Source organism: Hippopotamus amphibius, chromosome 2 (genome assembly GCF_030028045.1).
Source record: "Hippopotamus amphibius kiboko isolate mHipAmp2 chromosome 2, mHipAmp2.hap2, whole genome shotgun sequence".
Lineage (NCBI taxonomy): Eukaryota > Metazoa > Chordata > Mammalia > Artiodactyla > Hippopotamidae > Hippopotamus > Hippopotamus amphibius.
The window spans coordinates 228,324,750-228,348,289 of NC_080187.1; the positions used below are offsets into that span (position 1 = coordinate 228,324,750).

Consider the following 23,540-nt stretch of genomic DNA (forward strand, 5'->3'; position numbering starts at 1 on the left):
TGTTATTCTTGAAACACTATGTTTGATGTGAATTAGGCAATAAAAAGTTTGAGGTCATAGGCTTGGACAAGACCCTGGAGTGCAGATACTTTATGTTGCCAGTAATGACAGATCCACATGCTTTGACCATCAACCGAGAGGTGGATAGCATGCAAAAAGTCAAGGTTCTGTGTGGCGGTGAAGAAATGTGCCTGCCATAATTGTTTTCTTACTCTTACCACAGTTGTTGCAAGGAAAAACACATCTGCTTTATACTTACTCCAAGAGAATCTTCAGAATTTTTAACCACTGGTTGAGTTTATTATATCAAGGTCAGTGAAGTCATAGCTTGTGTGTTAAATATTACATGGTTAGTAAAGAAATTCACATTCAATTTGAATAAAACAAACATACGGTGCATAAGCTTAATTTTACACCCTAAACAATTTAGCATATGGTTTCAAGGTTGACGGTTACATAACAATAAAAAGTTGTAGCAAACAAAAGTTTCTTACAAACTACCAAATTTTATGATGCCAAAGTATTGAATAAGAATAAATGTGGCTTGATGTAATTGTCATATATTCTTTGTGTCTTCATAATATCTGACATGTAAATATCTTCCATGTTTTACTTTTATCTACCTAACAGCTTTTTATGGTTTTGCTCTATGCTTTATAGTGTTTACCCCTTCTTTCAAAGTTCTTTAGGAAAATGCTAATTATAATCTGGGGCCTCTGGTTTCAATTTTAGCCAAGGCTGAATTTTTTAAAATTGGGAGACACAGGGACTTCCCTGGTTGTCTAGTGGTTAAGACATGGTGCTTCCATTGCAGGGGGCACGGGTTAGATCCCTGGTCAGGGAACTAAGTTCCCACATATAGCGCAGCATGGCCAAAAAATAGGGGAAAAAATGGGGACATAAAATTTTTTAACTTCTACCTAGTTAAATTTCACAATTTACTAACCAAGACAATGGCTAATTAAAACCTTCAAGCGTGACAAAACAGAGCATGAGGTCAATAATTTTAGTGTGGAACATATAGGCTTAAGCAATATAATTTCCTGATGAATCTGCCAACATAAACTAGTTGCAAAATGTAATTTTATGTGATTGAGCTTTATAGGTTTGTTAAATATAAATCAATTAAATGTTGGAAGGCATTTGCCATAATTATGATTTGGATTTTCAAATAGTTAATCTTAAACCATTCTTTTTGTTACTAATGAGGATCAGTTGTCTGTTGAGGCCAAAACTGTGTTTTCAAAGTACAGGGGAATTCTGTTTTGTTCTGGAGAGCAGAAGAACATGTGTCTCATTCAGAATCAATATCAGGTCATTATGATGGGAGTTAAAAAAAAAAAAAAGAGTTGAGGAAGGCAGTGCACATCCTTTTTTTAATCCAGCTTGGATTGATCATCTGATATGTAGCCTTGATCCTCAGGGTGTTTTTAAACTTTGTATGAGAATTGATAGCGGGGTTCCTGTATTCAGCTGAGTTGAAAGGCAACCCTTGGCTTGCTACAGGGCTAGGCAGATGCTAAACACCTGACCACAGGATTCTAAGTGATTTTTGTGATGTGAACTGCCCTTTAGGAACTGAATGTTATCTGATGACTCATAAATTGAACGTAGGCAGCAGAATTCCATTGTCCAATGGAAAGGTATATACTGGGCTGGCCTGAGCTGATCTGGAAGGCACAAGTAAAGTACATGGACTGACTTTCATTGTACCTGCCCCTACTTCTTTGCCACCTTTTTTGAACCATCTCTTTGGGCTCATGGTCACTTACCAGAGGAAGGAGAAACCTGGGCCTGGTTCATTAATGGTCTGGATGGTACACTAGCACCAACTAGAAGCATAGAGCCACTGAATTATGGTCCTACTTCGTAGTGAAATTGTCCTGAAAAGTAGAGATGAAGAGAAATTTTCCCAGAGGGCATGATTTTGAATAGAACATCTGGTTGTCCTCTGTGTTAGGAATGAAAGGTGCCTGAGGTATGGATCTATACTAATCTATGCACAGTAATTAATAGGTCGGCAGTAACTTGGAAATAAGAAGATGAGAAATAAGGAAGTCAGTGGGAGATATGTTATGGATAGGGTCTCAAAATTGACCCAGAATGTGAAAATATCTGTGAACCATTTGCCCACAAGAGGGCATCTGTCCCAGTAATCAGGTATACGAGATGGTCTGTCCTATGGATGTCAGTCAGCCTCTACTCAGTCACCCCAGTACTAGTTCAGTGGGGCCATGTGGCAATAGGAATGGAGGCTAAACATGAATTCGCTGGCATGGACTTCCACTTGCCAAGGGTAATACAGTTACTGCCACTATGGAGTATTTAACTTGCTTATAGCAGAGGCCCCTGCAGTGACCCTAGTAAGGTACTATTCCCTAGACAGACCAGGTGGCAGTTTAATTAAACCAGATCCCTTTGATTATGGAGGGAAGAGCAATTTGTCCTCATGAGAATAGATACATAGTCCAGATACAGGTTTACCATCCCTGCTTGGGAAACTTCTACTAGTACCACAACTATGGATTTATAGAATGCCTTATTTTACCACCACGTGTCACAAACAACATTAAATTTTACTATGATGGAAGTATGACAATGGAGTCATGCCCATGAAATTAACTGACCTTACCTCAAACCCATCACTTAGAAGCATCTAGTATGATACAATGGAGGAAAGTCCTGCTGAAGGATCAGTTGGCTGAGAGAGAACCCCTGTGAGGATATGATGTAAGATATAACTCAGTAGCCAATATATATTGCCATCTACCCCCTATTCAGAATGCCTGGGCCTAGGAACCAGGGGGTGGAGGTAGGTCCTTTTATTATTCCTAATAATTCACTTGAAGAATTTTTGTCTATACAACTTTGACTCTAAAACATTGGGCTTGGTGGATCTGAAGACCCTAGTGCCCAAGGGACAGATACTTTCCCCAGATAACCCAGTCACAGTTCCATTAAATAGGAAGCTGACACTACTACCTGGGCTACGTGAGGTCTTCAGACCACTGAGCCAAGAGTTAGAGAGGGGGTCATGGTACTGGCTGGGGTGATTGGTCTTAATTACCAAGGGGAAATTCGTTGTTGCTTGACAAAGAGAGTGAGGACCTGTGTCTGGAACCCCAGGTACGCACTAGGGTACATCTTGGTTTTCACGTGTCCAAAATTACTGAAAAATGGGAAACTGCAGCAATCCAGTAAAGATAAGACCACTAAGGACTCGGATTCTATGGAAGTAAAGTTTGGATCACCCCACCAGGTGGGAGACTAGTAGAGGGTAAGGGGAAAATGGAAGCTATGATTATGACCTTGGGCACTTTACTTAGAAACTATCCTCTTTCCCTATTATCAGAACCACAGTCTTGTGGGCTTTTTCTGAGTGGCTACGTCCATTAAAGGAGACTGAGACCCTCCCCAATCCTAGGGGATAAATGTTGGTTGGCCAAGCCTCATTCCTCTTGTTAAGGGAATGGTTTAGGCTTAGACAGTTGTGGACAATGACACATGAGGAAAAGTCTGCTGGAGTGCTTCTAGGTTTTCTTTGCTTTTAGCAAGGTGCACAAAACATAGACATGCCTTCCTCTGTCTCCAGGTATGACTGTCTGCCTCTGATGACTGGAATGGCAGATGCTGTTTTGGAACTATGGGAAGAGCCCGCATTAGAAAATAAGCCCACACACTGAGTATGATAGAATGCAACCTTGGTCCTTGTGAAAAAGTCTGCTTGTATTCTTTGATATCCATTTCTCTTTCTGTGATATTAGAGTCCCAAAATTTTAATTAAATACATGGTGTATTTATCAACTGCACAGGACATGTATGGTCAGTGGTATTTGAGTTGAGATGATGAGTGCAACTTCTGAGTTATACCCTCAGAATGGATATATGCACTTCTTCCTTTTCTTTCCTTTTACCTGCTGGAATGAGGATGTGAATGTCCAAGCAACCATCTTGAATTACATGATGGAAGTCCCGAGTTAAGGATGGAAGTCCCAAGTTAAGGATGGAAGAAAGTATAGAGAAAGAGCTTGGGTTCCTTGATATTCCGAGGCCACCATATTAGTCCTGGATGGCTTACACTCAGATTATTTCATGAGAGAAAAATAAGTATGTCTTAAGCCACTGTAATTTTTTTATAGCAGCCAAATCTTTATCCTAACTAATATAATCCATGATGATATTGAACTGATGAACAAACCACCATAGAACCAACCTATCTTCAAAAAAATTGTGATAGTAAATATCCTTTTATTTAAGCCATTTTGAGTTACAGCCAAAAGCATTCTAACTGAAATACTTTTCCAAGATTGCTAGTTATAGAGGAAGGAGCAAGGTGGACAGTCAGTTACTGAAAAACTCCTGATTGAAAGAGTTCTTTTCTTATGATGGGAGAAAATGAGCATGATGAAGGAACCAACAGAAGAAAAAATAACTGAGGATATAGGAGGGAGGGAATAATTTTTGGCGTAATATCCCAGAGGAGTCAGGAAGAGAGAGGATCTAGAGTACTAAAGTACAAATACCTTTTCTTCTTTTTTTCTGATTTAAAATAAACTTGACTTTGATTTTTAAAAAATAGCTTTATTGAGATATAATTCACCTACCATATAATTCACCAATTTATGTAAGTTGGTGACTTTTAGTATATTCACAGATTTGAACAGAATTGATTTCATAGTCAATTTTAAAAGGTTTTTATTACCCCCCAGAAGAAACCTCATGTTCAACAGCAATTGCTGCTCAGTTTCTCCCCAGCCTCCCACCCACCCTCTCTAGCCTTAGGCAACCTTTAGTCTACTATCTGTCTCTATAAATTTGCCAGTTTGGGGCATTTCATATAAATGGGATAATACAATAAGTGGTCTTTGTGATTGGCTTCATTCAGTTAGCATGTTTGCAAGGTCCATCCGTGGTGTAGCATTTGTCAGTACTCCCTTCCTTTTCATGGCTCAGTAATATTCCATTGAATGGCTATACCACATTTGGTTTATCCATTACCAAATGGCATTTAGGTTGTTTCCACCTTTTGGCTACTATAAACAATGCTGTTATGAACATTCCTGTACACATTTTTGTGTAAACATATGTTTTCATTTCTTTTGGGTATGTATCTATGGGTGGAATTGCTGGGCCATATGGTAACTTTATATTTAACTTTTTGAGAAGCTGCCATACTGTTTTCCAAAGTGGTTGTATTCCCACCAGCAAGGCCAGTTTCCCCACATCCTCACCAACACTTTTTATGGTCTTTCTTTTTGATTATAGCCATCCTAGTAGGTCTCAAGTGATATCTCACTCTAGTTTTTTAAACTTTGATCTGCATTTCCCTAGTGACTAAAAACGTTAAATCATCTTTTCATGTGCTTCTTGGACATTTTATTTTCTGTGGCGAAATGTGTATTTAGATCCCCTGCCCATTTTTTTTTAATTCAGTTATTTGTATTTTTACTGTGTAATATTGATACCTCAGGTTCCAGTTCAACACCACAGAGTTCATTCTGTCCTTCCCCTTTCCTTATTACAGCTTCATCTCCAAAAGCAAGAAATCTGGCTCTGATTATGCACCATGTATTTGTTCAATTCTAGTGCACACATAAATACTTCAAAATTGCTAACCCACGCATGTCCTGGTAGAAAAATAAATTATGAACTAAAGAACAAGACTTGTGTACAGTTTTTGTCTTTAGTCGTAGAGCATACAAGCAAAATTCTGTTTTCTAAAGCTCCTCAGGTTTAGAAAACCCTTCAGGGTAGTTATGTTAGTCACCTGTAATATAGTTAGGTTCCCTTTTTTTTCTTACTGTTTGTAATTCCATTTTGAGTTCCTTCCACCCCTCAATCCATCTCCTGATTGATTTTAGTTATTTACCTATTTTGGAGAATGTGAAGCATTACCATGGCTCTAACAGTCAGGGCTATATAAAAAGGTTGCACTTGGGGAAGTATCAGTCCTCCTAATCCTTACTGCCCTACTCCCATTCTTCCCTGGCTTCCATCCTGTTCCTGCCCATCTCCTGTAGATAACTGATCTCCCTGGTTTCTGGTTTATCCTGTATTTCTTTTGCACAGATGAGCAGATACATTTTTTATATCCTTTTCCTCCTTACAGGAGGGATAAAGTATTTGTGCTTTTGGGTTTTTTTTTTTCTTTCAATTTAACAGTGTATTCTGGAAATCAGTATGTTATCAGTTCATAAAGATCTTCCATATTCTTTCTTTTTTTTAAGTCTTTATTGCATTTGTTACAATATTGTTTCTGTTTTATGTTTTGGTTTTTGGTCCCCGAGGCATGTGGGATCTTAGCTCCGGGACCAGGGATCGAACCCGCATCCCTTGCACTGGAAGGCGAAGTCCCAACCACTGCACCTCCAGGGAAATCCCTGTACTCTTTCTTATAGCTGCATAGTGTTCCACTGTGCACATGTGCTATAGTGTATTTAATGACTCTCCTATATATGGTCATTTAGTTATTTCTAATATGTTGCAATAAAAAATGTTGCAATAAATTACTCTGTATGTATGTATTTTCATACTGTTGGAGATATTTCTTTAGAGTAGATTAAACTTATGGTTTTAAAAAATAAATATGTTCTAACAATGTCCACTGAGTCTAGAAACAGTGAAATTCCAGCTAGCAGTGAGCACAATTAGCACTCAGATCTTGGTTTCTAAATTCCTTTTGTCATTAAAAACAGCCAGAGTTTCTTGGAGGACTGGTTATTCCTAGTTCAGAGGCAGGGAAAATACAGGGGAAACTTGAAACATTTTCTTGTGCCAGAAAACAAGGAAAATGATCAAAGACAAATAGAACGTGTTTAAAAGGACACAGGTATTAACTTGAAGGGGCTACCATTTGTCAAATTTAGGGCCATTTGAGCATGAGAAAGAATAATGATGGTAAATGAAACAATAAAGCTTTATTTTAGATTTCATGAATCCATGAAGTGGATAGTGGTACTCAACAAAGGTGGCAAAGGAGATGCCAACTACTAAATGTAAAATGTAAAAGAAATGGTAACATTATTATTATTATTATCTTAATTTATTTTATTGACTATGTTGGGTCTTCATTGCTGCACACGGGCTTTCTGTAGTTGTGGTGAGTGGGGGCTACTCTTTGTTGTGGTGTGTGGTTTCCTCATTGTGGTGGCCTCTCTGGTGGAGCACAGGCTATAGGTGCGTGGGCTTCAGTAGTTGCGGCACATGGGCTCAGCAGTTGTGGCTCACAGGCTCTAGGGCTCAGGCTCAATAGTTGTGGCACACGGGCTTGGTTGCTCTGCGGCATGTGGGATCTTCCGGGACCAGGGATCAAACCCATGTCCCCTGCATTGGCAGGTGGATTGTTAAGCACTGCGCCACCAGGGAAGTCCAAGAAATGGCATAATTATTTTTAAGTCACCATTTTAAAATCACTAATGTAAAGTCGATTCAGGCAAGGATGTCAGTGGATGCTAAAAACCATCGGATGAAAAGTTCTTGGCCAAGACATTCACACAGTCTCAAATATTATCTCACAGATTACTTATTAATTACAACAGAAAAAGGGTTTTTAAAAAATAAATTTCTTTTTCAGTTAGGAATAGATATTGAATTACGTATATAACTTTTTTGGGGCGGAATCTACTGTACTCTTTTTTAATGGGATTCATCTGAAGGGGATTATCAGGCTGGAATACAAGCTGAGAATTATGGTAAAGAACTAGAAGAAAACCAGAACACACTTCTTTTTGTTCAGTGAATTTGGTTTGTAGGTATGGGGTGAGATAATTTCTATCTTCCTATGTTGTCTCATTCGTGTTTAGGGAATGCAACTCTTTTGAACACAGTCCCCTTTAAGACCATAATGTAAATGTCGTTTACAGTGTTCTGAGAGCATAGAACCACTAACTGAAATACGAAATGCATAAGATTTGGCACTGGTGAGTGAGAGAGTTTGGTTGTTGACATATTCACTTTGAAGTGTCCGTAGGAAAACAAAGTGAAGGTGACCTCAGGCAGTTATAAATTCAGCTCTGGAATGATGATTTTCTCTCCTCAAGAGAGCTTAAGACTAGAAGAGTAGATGTGGGGATCAGCAGCATGGATGGAGGGCCCATGTGAAGCCATCATAGGACATTACACAGAGGGAACCCAGAGTGAAGAGTTGTCTGTGAAGAGGACTAAACAGAGACCAAGGATCTGGTCATTAAGAAGCGAGCAGTAACCTCCCAGGCAGAACTGATCTGTGTAGAGTAGGGGCAACCACCAAATGCGGGAGAAAACTGTGAGGAGGTGAGGAATGGGACAGTGGTATCCTGAGGGTCAGGTAGCATGAAGGGACAGTGTTTCTAGGACACTGAAAATTAAGTTTATAGATAAAGAGGAAGAAACCAGTGAAAAGGGAGAGATTGAGAATATTTTTTAAAGTATTTATTACCTTTTGCTTTCTATTCAAAGTTGTCTGCAACCTTTGTTATTGCCAAGGCTCTCCCAGACTATGTAATATGACGTTACTTAGAATATCTGTCCACATAACTCCAGAGGCTATCTCTGCACATCTAGTGGGAAATTTTGCCCACTAGACATGGAGTTAGTTGCAGATTATGGTGAACCTCCAGCTTTCGTTTATCTTGACCTTCTTAGTCTAAATTTGCTATCCTAATATTCAGACAGGCCTGTTCGGTATACAGGTACAAAAACGCATGATACCTTCTTTACCAACATGACCTTGTTTTTAGATTAGGGAGGAAATGGTGCCTGGTAGATACATGCAGATTATTTTAATTTCTTTGGCTCTGTAAATGTGGGTCGCCTGCATGTTTCTACTAATATGTAGCTGGTCTAGGAGACAGGTATTTGAACATCTGGAATCACGCAGTATATTGGGTTGTGTATTTCTGACTGTATAATGCTGTTAACTTCTTTGAGAGTGTGTAAAGGGAGTGCTGCTTATTTGTACGTGTTTTCCATCGAAACCGTTGCAGGGCATCGTCTGTCACTGTCTTCAGGCTCTGGGGGTGGGCTGAGGCAGGGAGGGTGTGACGCTGCTGTTTGTGTGAACTCGGGCTTGTGATGCTGAGCTCGGTTCATCCGCTCTCTCCTCCCTTCTCCTCCCCACGCCTTCCCACCAGCGCCACAGCAACATCCTCAGAGCCGGAGTGAACTGCGCCCGGCGCGGGCACAGGGCCTCCCCCGCCAGCCACCTGCGGCCGGGAGAAGGCGAGCGCAGGGACAGCGCCCCACCGCCACCCGTCCCCGGAGCGCCATGGCCAAGAACCGCAGGGACAGAAACAGTTGGGGTGAGTCGCGCGTGGGGACCTCGGCCGCCCGCACGGGCCCGGGCCCTCCGCTCTCCGGGTCTGGAGACAGGAGGGCCGAGGGCTGCCCGGCGCCCGCCTCCGGGCTGGGAGACGGCCGCGGCCGAGCGGACCCGTGGACGCGGCATCTCGCCGCGGGGCGGAGGGGCGGAGGGGCGGAGGGGCGGAGGGGCGAAGGCCGCAGCTCCGCGCAGCCGGACACTCCCGCTTCTCCCCCTCCCCTCCTCCCAGCATTTGGACAGCGCCCACCGGGTCCTCGGGGGACCCGCCGGTCCGGCTTCGGCTCGGGAGGTTGACGGGCAGGGGAGAGCGCGGGCAGGGGGCGGCGGTTACGGCGAGGGGCGGAGACCCCCGCCCCCCTCCCCCAGGAGCTGCGAGCGCCAGGCCTCGCGGGGCTCGGTCCTGGCGGGCGGGCGGGCAGCGCGGGAACAATGCGGCGGAGCGCTGCAGCCCCGAGCAGCGCCTGCGAGGCCCCTGGGGCTGCAGCGCCCCTTCTCATCTGGGTGTCGGGTGGGGAGCCTGGGAAGGAGGGGAGCGAAGTTGTGGTTTCCAGCCTTCTGCCCCACCCCGACCTGGCACCCCGTTCAGGCCAGCCCTCAGGGTGGCATTGTTCTTAGATTTTACCTTTTGGAGATACTGGGCTCATGATTCAGCACCAGGCCGAGGGGAGGGGGAGAGAGAGGCTAGGCCCCGTGGGTTCACGCCGCGAGTGGGTGGGCGGCGCTCACGCAGGCGGAGAAGAGAGAGCGCAGTGATGCAGGAGAAATCGCAGCCCCGCCCGCTCTGCTGAGCCAGACGTGGTTGAGGACGGTGAGTGTGGGCAGGATGGGCGTCTTTTTCCTCTCTGGGCTCCCGACTTCTTCCAGTCACGGTGCTACACTCCGTGCCATCTTAGGGCATCTTATTATCTGCACGAGAGCAGATCTCACACCAGTGTGGCTTAGTGGCTGGAGAAACAGTTTGCTCATTAGCTTTGAATTATTTGCAAGTTTACATCCTCTAGGAGTTCAGAGCTCCTTGATTGATTCTCTTCTGTGTCTCAGTTAAGATCTCTTCTATAACTGTCCATCGATTGAGAAGTATAAATTTACATTTTAATTAGTTATTTTAATTAGTAATTTTATGAAAATTGGTTATCTTTTCTGAAAAGATCATATTTTTCCTTGCCTCCGATTGGTTGCAGGACCAGCTTAACTCCCAAGTACACAAAGTCTACATTTGAGCGATTATCCAAGGCTTATGGTGGATGTGGGGACTTGCAGCAGGGAGGTCTGCCTTTAGTTGTCTCAGTTTGAGAGCAATCGGTTCCATTTTCCGATATCACCAAATCCCAGTTTTAGTAGGCGTGACTATTGCATTAACACCGTTTTGTTTGCTTCTTCTGAAATACGGGTAAACTTTTCAGAGTATCCCTTTTCCCTCCTTTCTCTTGGCCTCCAAAATAGGAATTTCCTGAACAGTCACCATTAAGGTGTGTGTGTTCAAGTCAATTTTGGTCTTAATCTCTGTGCACTGTTGACCCTATTAAGAGACAGGAGTGTGAAAATTTATTCTGACCATGAAAATTTTTCTCCTTCATGAAGCTTCGGATCATTATTTTTCAGTATTTCCTTTGGTTACAAATTTCTTATGTAGTGGGGGGTTCTTCTTTCTCGGGAATGCGGTTCTCAAACGGGATTTGCATAAAAATGACATTGAGAACTTATTAGAAATGCAGATTCCCACATCTTCCAGCCAGAGCTTTTGAATCAATACATCTGAAATAAGGCCTAGGAATCTGCCTTTTAATTAGCATTTTAGGCGATTGAGAACTAGATCATCTTTGAATGTTACTCTCAGAAACATTGTCTTATTTACATCTGATAGAAATGTATTCAAGACAGTTTACCCAGGAGGCATCAAAAGAGTTTAGAGTCAAGTGATGAATTAAGAAAAGAAATACCAGAGTTACTATGTGTTCACTGGAAATTTCACAGGAAAGAAATAGTGGAATTGTGGAGACTTATCTTGATGCTCTATGGAAATGCTTTACTACTCAGATTTTTCTTTGCTGTAAAGTGTGTATGATAAATGACTTAGAAAATGTAGCATATGGAGTACGACATAGAAATGTTTGGCAAAGATGTTAGCTATGTCTCTCTTGTCTACTACAATGCCTAATATGTAATAGGCATTTAATAATAACAATAATAACTAACATCATTGAGCTAATATCATATGAAATAGGTATTATAATCCTCATTTTACATATTAGAAGTTAAATAATAGAGCTAGGACTCCAACTCTGGCAGTTTGACTTAATTCTTTTGTCATCATCAGTATTTTGTTGAATGGGTAATACTTTCTGCATTGTATAGAACTATAATTTTCAAGACACATTCATCTACATTATAGCATTTGATCTTTAGCCTCCTACGTTGTCAAGACATATTCTCTATTTGCAGATGAAAAAACTGAGTCTCAGGTAAGTTAAATAACTTGGTGAAAGTCACATAGTATTTAGTAAGTTAAAGGACTGAGATTAGAACCTAGAGTTGTCTTCTAATTTATTTTCTATAACATAATGCTATGGAATGTTTCTATGTTTAATGGGGCATGGTGGGAGGTTAATAGAGAAAACAGGCCTTCTTAGAAGGCACAGGTCTCTGATGAGAAAAAAACTCAGGTGATAGCTTAGAAAAGAAGACAGTAAATTGACCTTATCATCTAGTTAAATACATTATTTTTCAGATGAGTTAGAAATCAAAAGGTGGAGGGGAAAGGTAAACTATACAGAATTAGAAAATATAAGATTTCCAAGAAAAGGGCAAGAGAGATACTTGCAAAATTTGTACGGGGGACCTAAAATTGAGATAAGGACCCTATAGGACCAATAACAGGCCTTTTTATCTGAGTGGTCAGAGACCTGTTAGGTCCTACAGGGGCCATGGAAGCTAGAAAACAGGAAAGCATCTCTGCTGACACCCAGAGCTCGGTGGTATTTGAGGATCATACCCATATATACAACTGGGAATCTCACCATATGTACCCGAGTCCACACTGAACTGGAAGTCTGAATAAATGTAAGCATTTAAAAGTCAATTCTCAAAAAATAGGCATCGTTATCCTTATTTTAATATATAAGGATTCTGAGACTCAGAGTGTAACTTCCCAGAGGTTCAATGATTTATGTTATAGACCTAGGATTTAAATTTAGCATTGTTTGTTTACCTAGTCCATGTGATGAGGACAAGGAACTAAAATAGAATGCCAGTAGGTGCCACCACAAGCCTGTCTAGGCTTAAGCTGGTATAAGAAATCAATGTTCTATAAACTTGATCGCCTTGGACTTGAAATGAAAGCAAAGAATATGCTAGTGTGGAAGATAAAGGAGACAGATGAGTATCAGAAACAGAAGCCAGAAAGCAGTCTTTCAATGTTGGGCTTAGAGTTTAAGTACTCCCAGAAACAAAACAGAAGTGTACCCATTTTTGTTTATTTGTTTTCATTAATTACAGTTGTTTAAAAACTTGGGATACCACATGGAAATTTGAGTTTTCTACAACATAACAGAAACTCAGTGCAATATTGCTTTTGAAGAATAATATTTGCACTAGAGTGTCAGCTTTTCCTGCCCTTTTAAAAAACAACTCTTATACATTTGTTGAAAATTAATTTTTAGGTTTCTGTTTTCGTTTTTTGAGGAGAGGTTAAAAACAATCTTGATTATAGTAATCTCCTGATCTTTCTTTTCCAGTTGGCTGTATTCTATTTTCCTTGAAATGAGACTGTTTGTCCCTTTGTACTTGCCTCATTTTCTATGTATCTGTTCCTCCTGAAACAAAATAAAATTTCTGTTGGGTCATATATGTACTTCCCCTACAGACTCTCCCCTCCACATTATTCTAATTTAATATGCCTTCCCTACATCTTTTTTCATATACGTATAAAACTTTATATCTGCTTACCTTGTCTTAATAGCTCTTGGGATATATCTTTGCTCCATTTCAAACTCTGCAGCCTTTATTGTCTTCAGAAACCAGTGACTAGACTGTAAGTGTAACCTGTGATCATCAGGAAAATGATTTACTGTGAGAAACTTTAGTCATAAAAAATAGTTGAGTATTTTTAAATTTGGAGGCTCTTCTTTTACATAAAAATTATTCTATAAAAATATCTATATATACAAAAGAAAAATAAAACATAGATATTCAGTTTTAAAAAGTATAATAATGAGAACCTGTATTCCCCCCTCCCCAGCTGAAAAAATAGAACTTTATCAATATTTTGACACTGCTTGTGTGCCCTTTCTTAATGGCAAAGTCTCCTTATAAATACTTTCATAAATTTGGTGTTTCTCATTTCCTGATCATATATATATATGTATGTGTGTATATATGAACATATATGTCACTAAATAATGTATTATTTAGTTTTACATTTTTAAGAACCTAAAATAAATGGAATCTGGAGTATACATTTTTCCACAAAGTATTTTGTTTACTTACTTATAATACCCACAGTTGGTATTATAATAGATGTGAAATAATATCTCACTATGGTTTAAATCTGTGTTTTACTGATTACCAATGATGTGTGAGTATATTTTTATATATATATTAACCATTAATATTTCCTACTCTGAGCCTGTTTGCCCTTTGCTGATCTTTTGTCAGGTTGTTTGTCCTTTGCTGCTTTGTGATGTGACTTTGCTCTATTGATGGTATATTTTAGTAAACAGAAGTTTTATATTTAAAAATAGTCAATTTAATATTTTCCTTTATGGTTTGTGCTCTTTGTATTTTAAGAAACCTTCCTCTACCTCAAAGTTACAAAATTTTCTCCTATGGTATTTGGTTTTAAAGTTTTGCATGTCTCTTTTTTTCATTTTTTAAGTTGTAGTTAAATATACATAACATAAAATTTACCATCTTAACCATTTTTAAGTGTACAGTTCAGTGGTACTAAGTACATCCATGTTGTACAATCACCACCAGCATCCATCTCCAGAATTCTTTTCATGTTGTGAAGCCTCTGTACCTGTTAAACACTAACTCCCCATTCCCTCCTCCCCCAGCCCCTGGCAACCACCATTCTGCTTTCTGCCTCTATGATATTGACTACTCTAAGTATCTTATATAAGTTGAATCAAGTATTTGTCTTTTTATGACTGGCTTATTTCACTTAGCATAGTGTCTTCAAGTTTCATCCATGTTGTAGCACAGTAGTCCCCAACCATTTGGGCACCTGAGACTGGTTTCATGGAAGACGATTTTCCCATGGACTGGGGTTGGGGGTTTATGGTTTTGGGGTGATTCAAGCGCATTGCATTTATTGTGCACTGTATTTCTGTTATTATTACCTTGTAATATATAATGAAATAATTACACAGCTCACCATAATGCTGACAGGAGGCAGAGCTCAGGCAGTAATTCACGCACTGGGGACCGGCTATAAATACAGATGAAGCCTTGCTCACGCGCCCGCTGCTCACCTCCTGCTGTGCGGCCCTGTTCCTAACAGACCACAGACTGGTACTGGTCATGGCCCCGGGGGTTGGGGATCCCTGTGGTAGCATATATCAGAATTTTCTTCCTTTCTAAAACTGAGTAATGTTTCATTGACTGTATATACCACAGTTTGCTTATCCATTCATCTGTCAATAAACACTTGTGTTGCTTCCACATTTTGGCATCTGTAAATAATGCTATTATGCACATGGGTGTTCAAATATATCTCTTTGAGGCCCTGTTTCAATTCTTTGGGTATATACCTAGAAGTAGAGCTGGTGAGTCATGCGGTAGTTGTAGTTTTAATTTTTTGAGGAACTGCCATACTGTACTCCACAGTGGCTGTACTGTTTTACATTCCCATTAGCAGTGCACAAGGCTTGTGATTCCTCTACATCCTCACCAACACTTGTTCTTTTCTGTTTTTTTGAATAGTAGCTATCCTGGTATATGTGAGGTGGTACCTCATTGTAGTTTGTATTTCATTTCCTAATTTCTCTTATTTCTTCTTTGATTCATTGGGTATTGATGAGTGTGTGGCCTAATTTCCACAAATTTATGAATTTTCCAGTTTTACTTCTGTTACTCATCTCTGACTTCATTCCACTGTGCATTAGAGAAGATATTTTTTATATGATATCTATCTTTTAAAAATCTACTGAGACTTAATTGTGTTCTAACATATGATCTATCCTAGAGAATGTCCTTGAGAAGAATGTGTATTCTGTTAGGTAGAATGTTCTGTATAAGTCTGTTAGATGGAGTTGATTTATTATATCGTTCAGATTCTCTATTTCTTTGCTTATCTTCTGTGTGATGGTTCTATCAATTATGAGTGTGGGGTATTGAAATCTCCAACTCAACACTTCACATATTTTGATGGCCTGATTATTAAATATATAAATGTTTATAATTGTTATATCTTCTTGCTGTATTGAACCTTTTATTAATGATGATGTCCCTCTTTGTTTCTTTTAAACTTTTTGAGTTTGTCTATTTTGTCTGTATATTAATATAACCACTCCTGTTCTCCTTTGCTTACCATTAACACTGAATATCTTTTTCCATCCTTTCACTTTCAAACATTTGTGTCTTTGGACCTGAAGTGAATCTCTTGTACACAACATGTAGCTGGATCATGTTTTTTTATCCATTATACCAGTCTCTGTCTTTTGATTGGAGAGCTTAATCCATTTATATTTAATGTAACTTACTGATAAGGAGGGACTTACTTCTGTCATTTTGCTGTTTGTTTTCTATATGCCTTATAGCTTTTTTTGGTTCTTTATTCTTGGCTTTTGGTATTCAAGTTCTTTGGAAAGCCCAGTTGGGATTTTTTAAATTAAAATTGCATTCAATTTGTAGACTAATTTGGTAGAATCAAGATTTTTACTCTATTAAATATTCCTGTCCATGTACATGGCATATTCCTTCATTTATTTAGCTTTTGTTTCCTGATGTCTTGCAGTACTTTAAAAACTCTCCTTGAAGGGCCTGCTTATTGTTTGTTGGTTTTCTTATGTTCCTTACATTTTTTATTGTTATGATTTTTTTCCGTATTACAATCATTCCTCAGTATATGTGGGGGATTGGTTCCAGGATGTTCTGCAGATGCCAAAATCCACAGATGCCCAAGTCCTATAGTCTGCGCTTCCTATTTGTGGGTTATGCTTAGGTGGAGTCAGCCAACCATGAATTATAAACATAGGATATGATTCACAGTTGGTGAATCCACAGATGTGGAACCTGCCATTATGGAGGACCAACTCTGTATTTATTGAAAAAAATCCACGTATAAGTGGCCTGCACAGTTCAAACCTGTGTTCTTCAAGTATCAATTGTATATGTATATATATATTTGGCTGTTAATAGTATACAAAATGCAGTCGACTTTCACATATTTATCTAATATCTAGCAACCTTATAAAACTCTCTTATTAAGTCAGCTAAATTGCCTTTTGATTTTTTAGGGTTTTCTACATAAAGAAACCTATCATCTGCAATAGTTATTGCTTTGTTCATTCCTTTTTAATCTTTGTGTGTTATGTGTCTTCTTCCTCTCTTAATCAGATTAAGAATGTTCTCCTTTATTCCCAAGTAATATTTTAAAAAAAATCATCACTGGATGTTGAATTATAATGAATGCTTTTTCTGTAATAATTAAAATAATTGTATAGCTTTTATTCTTTAGTTTTTTAATGTGTTTAATTATATTAAAAGACCTTCTTTGTTGAAGTGATCTTGCATTCCTGGAATAAATCCGGGCTAGGCATACTGTATTACCTTTTAAAATACATTGCTGGATTTGCTAATGTTTTAAAGATATTTCCAAGCATGTTTACAACTAATTTTCTTTTTTTTTTTTAATTTATTTATTTATTTATATATTGGGTCTTCGTTGCTGCACACGGGCTTTCTCTAGCTGTGGCAAGCAGGGGCTACTCTTTTCTTTTCTTTTTTTTTATGGTTGTGGCACACGGGCTTAGTTGCTCCATGGCATGTGGAATCTTCCCAGGGCAGGGCTCGAACCCGTGTCCCCTGCATTGGCAGGCGGATTCTTTACCACTGCGCCACCTAGGAAGTCCCTAATTTTCTTTATTTTATAATTTCCTTGTCTAACGTTGGTATTAAGATTATATTAACTTTATAAAATGAGTGGGGGGAAATTATTTTTCTTTTCTTTTTGATTCTCTAGAAGCGTTTATATGAGATTAGAATGATCCAGTTTGGGAAAACTATTCTATTAAACCATCTGGACCTCCTGTCTTCTTTGTAGTAAGATTTTGAACTATTGATTCAACTTCTGTATTTGCTATAGAACAATTAAAGCTTTCTATTTCTTCTTGAGTCAGATTTAGTAATTTGTATTTTTCTTGGAATCTGTCCATTTTGTCAACTTGGCATGAGATTGTTCTTAATTTTCTATTATTTTCTCTGCTTAATTTTATCTGTATCTTCCTTATATCTTTTATTGTTAATCTCTCCATTTTTCTTTTATATTTACCTACTTTCTGTGCATCTCTATCATTCCCTTCTTGTACTTTTTTTGGTTTCATTCTATATTCTCTTTTTAACTTAAAAAAAAGTTGGATATCGCGCTCATTTATTTTGAGCTTGTCTTCTTTTTCTAATATATGCATTTAGGGCTATAAGTTTTCTCTAAATATCAATTTTGCTGTACCCTGTATGTGTTGATATGCAGTAGATTCATTCTCAATCAGTTTGAAGTATTTTTTAAGCTCTTTATTAGAACATAATTGCTTTACACTGTTGTGCCAGTTTTTGCTGTACAACAAAGTGAATCAGCTGCATCTACACATATATCCCCATATCCCCTCCCTCCCATAACTCCTTCCTACCCTCCCTATCCCACCCCTCTAAGGTATCACCAATCATCAAGTTGATCTCCCTGTATTATGCAGCAGCTTCCCACTAGCTATCTGTTTTACAGTTGGTAGTGTATATATGCCAATGCTACTCTCTCACTTCGTCCCAGCTTCCCCTTCGCACCCCACCCCCTGTGTCCACAAGTCTGTTCTCTACATCTGCATCTTTATTCTTGTCCTGTCACTGGGTTCATCAGTACCATTTTTTTAGATTCCATATATATGTGTTAGCATACAGTATTTGTTTTTCTTTTTCTGGCTTACTTTGCCCTGTATGACAGACTCTAGGTCCATCCAACCTCACTACAAATAACTCAATTTCATTCCTTTTTATGGCTGAGTAATATTCCATTGTATATATGTACCACATCTTCTTTATCCATTCATCTGTTGATGGGCATTTAGGTTGCTTCCATATCCTGGCTGTTGTAAATAGTGCTGCAATGAACATTATGCTACGTGTTTCTTTTTGGATTATGGTTTTCTCAGGGTATATGCCCAGTAGTGAGATTGCTGGGTCATATGGTAGTTCTATTTTTAGTTTTTTAAGGAACCTCCAAACTGTTTTCCATAGTGGCTGTACCAAATTACATTCCCACCAACAGTGCAGGAGAGTTCCTTTTTCTCCACAACCTCTCCAATATTTATTGTTTCTAGATTTTTTGATGATAGCCGTTCTGACTGGTGTGAGATAATACCTCATTGTGGCTTTGACTTGCATTTCTCTAATGATTAGTGATGTTGGTCATCTTTTCATGTGTTTGTTAGCCATCTGCATATCTTCTTTGGAGAAATGTCTATTTAGGTCTTCTGTCCATTTTTGGATTGGGTTTTTTGCTTTTTTGGTATTAAGCTACATGAGCTGCTTGTATATTTTGGAGATTAATCCTTTGTCAGTTGCTTCATTGGCAAGTATTTTCTCCCATTCTGAGGGCTGTCTTCTTGTCTCATTTATGGTTTCTTTTGCTGTGTAAATGCTTTTAAGTTTCATTAGGTCCCCTTTGTTTATTTTTTATTTTATTTCAATTATTCTAGGAGGTGAGTCAAAAAGGATCTCACTTTGATTTATGTCATAGAGTGTTCTACCTGTGTTTTCCTCTAAGAGTTTTACAGTGTCTGGCCTTACATTTAGGTCTTGAATTCATTTTGAGTTTATTTTTGTGTATGGTATTAGGAAGTGTTCTAATTTCATTCTTTTACATGTAGCTGTCCAGTTTTCCCAGCACCACTTATATTGAAGAGGCTGTCTTTTTTCCATTGTATATTCTTGCTTCCTTTGTCAAAGATAAGGTGCCCATATGTGCATGGGTTTATCTCTGGGCTCTCTATTCTGTTCCATTGACCTATATTTCTGTTTTTCTGCCAGTACCATACTGTCTTGATCACTGTGGCCATGTAGTATAATTTGAAGTCAGGGAGCCTGATTCCACCAGCTCTGTCTTTCCTTCTCAAGATTCTTTTGGCTATTTGGGGTCTTTTGAGTTTCCATACAAATGGTAAAATTTCTTGTTCCAGTTCTGAGAAAAATGCCATTGGTAATTTGATAGGGATTGCGTTGAATCTGTAAATTGCTTTGGATAGTATAGTCATTTTCACAATGTTGATTCTTCCAATCCAAGATCACAGTATGTCCCTCCATCTGTTTGTATCGTCTTTTATTTCTTTCAGCAGTGTCTTATAGCTTTCTGAATACAGGTGTTTGTCCTCCCTAGGCAAGTTTATACCTAGGTATTTTATTCTCTTTCTGCTCTTTCATTGTTAGTGTATGGGAATGCAAGAGATTTCTGTGTATTAATTTTGTATCCTGCTACTTTAGTAAATTCATCAATTAGTGCTAGCAGTTTTCTGGTGGCATCTTTAGGGTTTTCTATGTATATCATGTCATCTGCAAAGAGTGACAATTTTACTTCTTTTCCAGTTTGGATTCCTTTTATTTTGTTTTCGTCTCTGATTGCTATGGCTCAAAGTTCCATAACTATGTTGAATAATAGTGGTGAGAGTGGGCACCCTTGTCTTGTTCCTGTTCTTAGAGGCAATGCTTTCAGTTTTTCACCATTTAGAATGATGTTGGCTGTTGGTTTGTCATATGTGGCTTTTATCATGTTGAGGTAATTTCCTTCTATGCCCATTTTCTGGAGAGCTTTTATCATAAATCGATGTTGAATTTTGCCAAAAGCTTTTTCTGCATCTACTGATATGATCATATGGTTTTTATCCTTCAATTTGTTGATATGATGTATCACATTGGTTGATTTGCATATATTGAAGAATCCTTGCATTCCAGGGATAAACCCCACTTGATCGTGGTGTATGATCTTTTCAGTGTCTGTTGGATTCTGTTTGCTAGTATTCTGTTGAGGATTTTTGCATCTATATTCATCAGTGATATTGGCCTGTAATTTTCTTTTTTTGTGACATCTTTGCCTGGTTTTGGTATCAGGGTGATGGTGGCCTCGTAGAATGAGTTTGGGAGTGTTCTTCCTTTTGCTATATTTTAGAAGAGTTTGAGAAGGATAGGTGTTAAGTCTTCTCTAAATGTTTCATAGAATTCGCCTGTGAATCCATCTGGTCCTGGGCTTTTGTTTGTTGGGAGATTTTTAATCACAGTCTCAATTTCAGTCCTTGTGATTGGTCTGTTCACAGTTTCTATTTCTTCCTGGTTCAGTCTTGGAAGATTGTACTTTTCTAAGGATTTATCCATTCCTTCCAGGTTATCCAATTTATTGGCATAATGTTGCTTGTAGTAGTCTCTCATGATCTTTTGTGTTTCGGCCTTGTCGGCTGTTACTTCTCCTGTTTCATATCTAATTCTGTTGATTTGCGTCTTCTCCCTTTTTTTCTTGATGAGTCTGGCTAATGATTTATCAACTTTGCTTATCTTCTCAAAGAACCAGCTTTTAGTTTTATTGATCTTTGATATTGTTTCCTTCCTTTCTTTTTCATTTATTTCTGCTCTGATCTTTATGATTTCTTTCCTTCTGCTCACTTTGGGGTTTCTTTGTTCTTCTTTCTCTAATTGTTTTAGGTGTAAGGTTAGGTTGTTTATTTGAGATTTTTCTTGTTTCTTGAGGTAGGACTGTATTTTTATAAACTTCCCTCTTAGAACTGCTTTTGCTGCGTCCCATAGGTTTTGGGTCATCGTGTTTTAATTGTCATATGTTTCTAGGTATTTTTTTATTTCCTCTTTGATTTTTTTCAGTTATTTCTTGGTTGTTTAATAGCGTATTGTTTAGCCTCCATGCAAACAATTTTATTTAACTTTCATTAATTTAATTTAAACAGCCACATGTGGCTAGTGGCTGCACTATTGGGCAGTTTGGATTTGTAGAATACCTGATGTGAACTTTGCTGAAACTTGTTTTATGTCCTACTACATGTTTAATTTTTATAAATATTTCATGTAAGTTTGAAAAGCACTTTTTGTTTACTAATTTGTGATGCAGTGTACGATATATGTTCGCTAGCTCAAACTGTAACTGATTTCTGAACTGCTTGATCTACCAGACTCTGATATCTGATAGATACTCTAAAATTCTGAGAGATGTTTTAAAACATGACAGTGGATTTGTCAATTTTCCCGTAATATTCCCTTAAGCTTTGTTTATGGACCTTAAGCTGAGTTGTTGGGTGCACACAAATGTGGATTTATTACATCTTCCTGATGAATTGAGCCTTTTATTTTTATGTAGTGAACCTCTTTCTCCTGAGTAATGCTTTTTGCCCCGGAGTCTATTTTGTCGGATATTAATATAGATACTTCATATGCCTTTTGCTGATTTAGTTTATGGGCCTACTGAGCAGGAGTGGCTGGAGTAGGAGACTGACTGACATTCACAAAATGAGTCAGTCACCTTGTCCATCTGATTTTTGAGAGCGTCCTCTGCAGTAAATGCCCTTTGGTGAACATTCACTTGGGTCCAAATATTCTCATACTCTGTGCCCACTCTAAAGGTGCAGGCACATACCTCTTCAAAGTACCTTCAAAATGTTGGCTACTGTCTGTGAATTGGTGCAGTTCTTTTCCTTTGGCATGTGCTGTAAGCCACACAGGTGCTACCTGCTCACATCTGTCCACTCTGTTAAAGACAGTAAAGGTTTCTTCTCTCTTGCCTCCAAACGTCACGAGTGCCTTTCATGGGCAAAATCTAAACTGGAACCCTGCTAAGAAGGGCTTGTAAGAATTGTAGTACTGTTTCCATACTTCCAGTCTCTGCAATATAGAGAAGAGCTTAGAATGGTGGAGATGGACCTGAGCATGACACAGACAATATTCAGCAGAGAGAGTAGCCACCCATTTTCAAAATAGCTGACTCAGAGATGATTAAAGGATGAGACAGTTCCTTAGAGACCAAATACTATAACTGCATGAGGATTTGTTTGTTTTCCTTAATAGGAATTGTACTTCCCATCTGCTTTTTTTCTTAAAATATATGAACATATTTTCTCATGATTAGGTATTTTTCTATAACCTGCTTTCAAATGGCTCCATATTTTGTACAGTATAGCTGTGACATAATTTATTTACAGTACCCTAGAGTTAGGGATATAAATTGTTTCCAATTTTTGGTTATATAAATAATGCTGTAATGAATCTTTATGTAGGTAAATACATATGCACAATCCTGATATTTTCCTTAGGATAAATTCCTGGAAATTGAATTGTTTCATTAAAGAGTATGTGTATTTTTTTGGTGTTTTTTAATGTTTCCAACTCTGAGTATATATATATTTTTAACCTCTGCAAGTTATAGAAGCTAAAAAGTTTATCTCCTTTTAAATAGCATTTCTTTAATTACTGAGAAGGCTGAACTTTCCCCCCATGTCTATTAACCGTTAGTATTTCTTCTTTTTATCAGTTACTTATCTATCTGTTGAAGTCTTTTCATGTACATACATGAATATGTGAAATATATGTCTGTATATTTTTTACATACACACACAGTGCCCTAATCATGATGGTATTGTTCTTCTCGAGGCATCCTTTAACCATGTATGGAATGCTTTTGGATTCGATATAAATAAACAGCCTGCTAAATGATTTGTTTCTTCCAAGGCTCTGAAGTTGCAGGACCTGCATTATTCCCTTTAACCCTCTTCCTCAAGGCTGATGTTAAAAGCAGAACAATCTGAGAGTCTGCGTGGTGGTGTTTTGTGGTCTGTTGTGTATAATCATCTCGTAACTTCTATCTTGCTCTTGCTGAAACATCCTTAAAATTCATTTCATGAGTTAATCTTTTGCTTTGTTTCTTCAACTCCATTTGTCCCTTTCTGTATAATCTCCCTTTTGCTGTGTTTTTGGAAGTCCTTCTCAGGTGCTCATTCCAATGTTTTCTCTGTCATTCTTCAAATTTTACTGTTAGAAAGAGACA

The 23,540-nt window shown here is 38.5% G+C and overlaps 1 protein-coding gene across 6 annotated transcripts in view; it reads left to right on the forward strand.

Moving 5' to 3' along the window:
* The window catches only part of ATL1 (atlastin GTPase 1), an 83,640-nt gene that overhangs the window by 1,465 nt on the left and 58,635 nt on the right, over positions 1 to 23,540 (forward strand). For 4 of the 6 annotated variants that reach the window (XR_009051486.1, XM_057723802.1, XM_057723803.1 and 1 more), the window contains exon 2: positions 9,111 to 9,278. Coding sequence is in view for 5 of the 6 variants with exons in the window: in XM_057723802.1 (XP_057579785.1) it covers positions 9,111 to 9,278 (168 nt within the window). In the remaining variant the exon portion in view is untranslated. Of the gene's footprint in view, positions 1 to 12; positions 312 to 9,110; positions 9,279 to 23,540 lie in introns of those variants that run through there. The other 2 variants (XM_057723805.1, XM_057723804.1) reach the window with 2 other exon arrangements.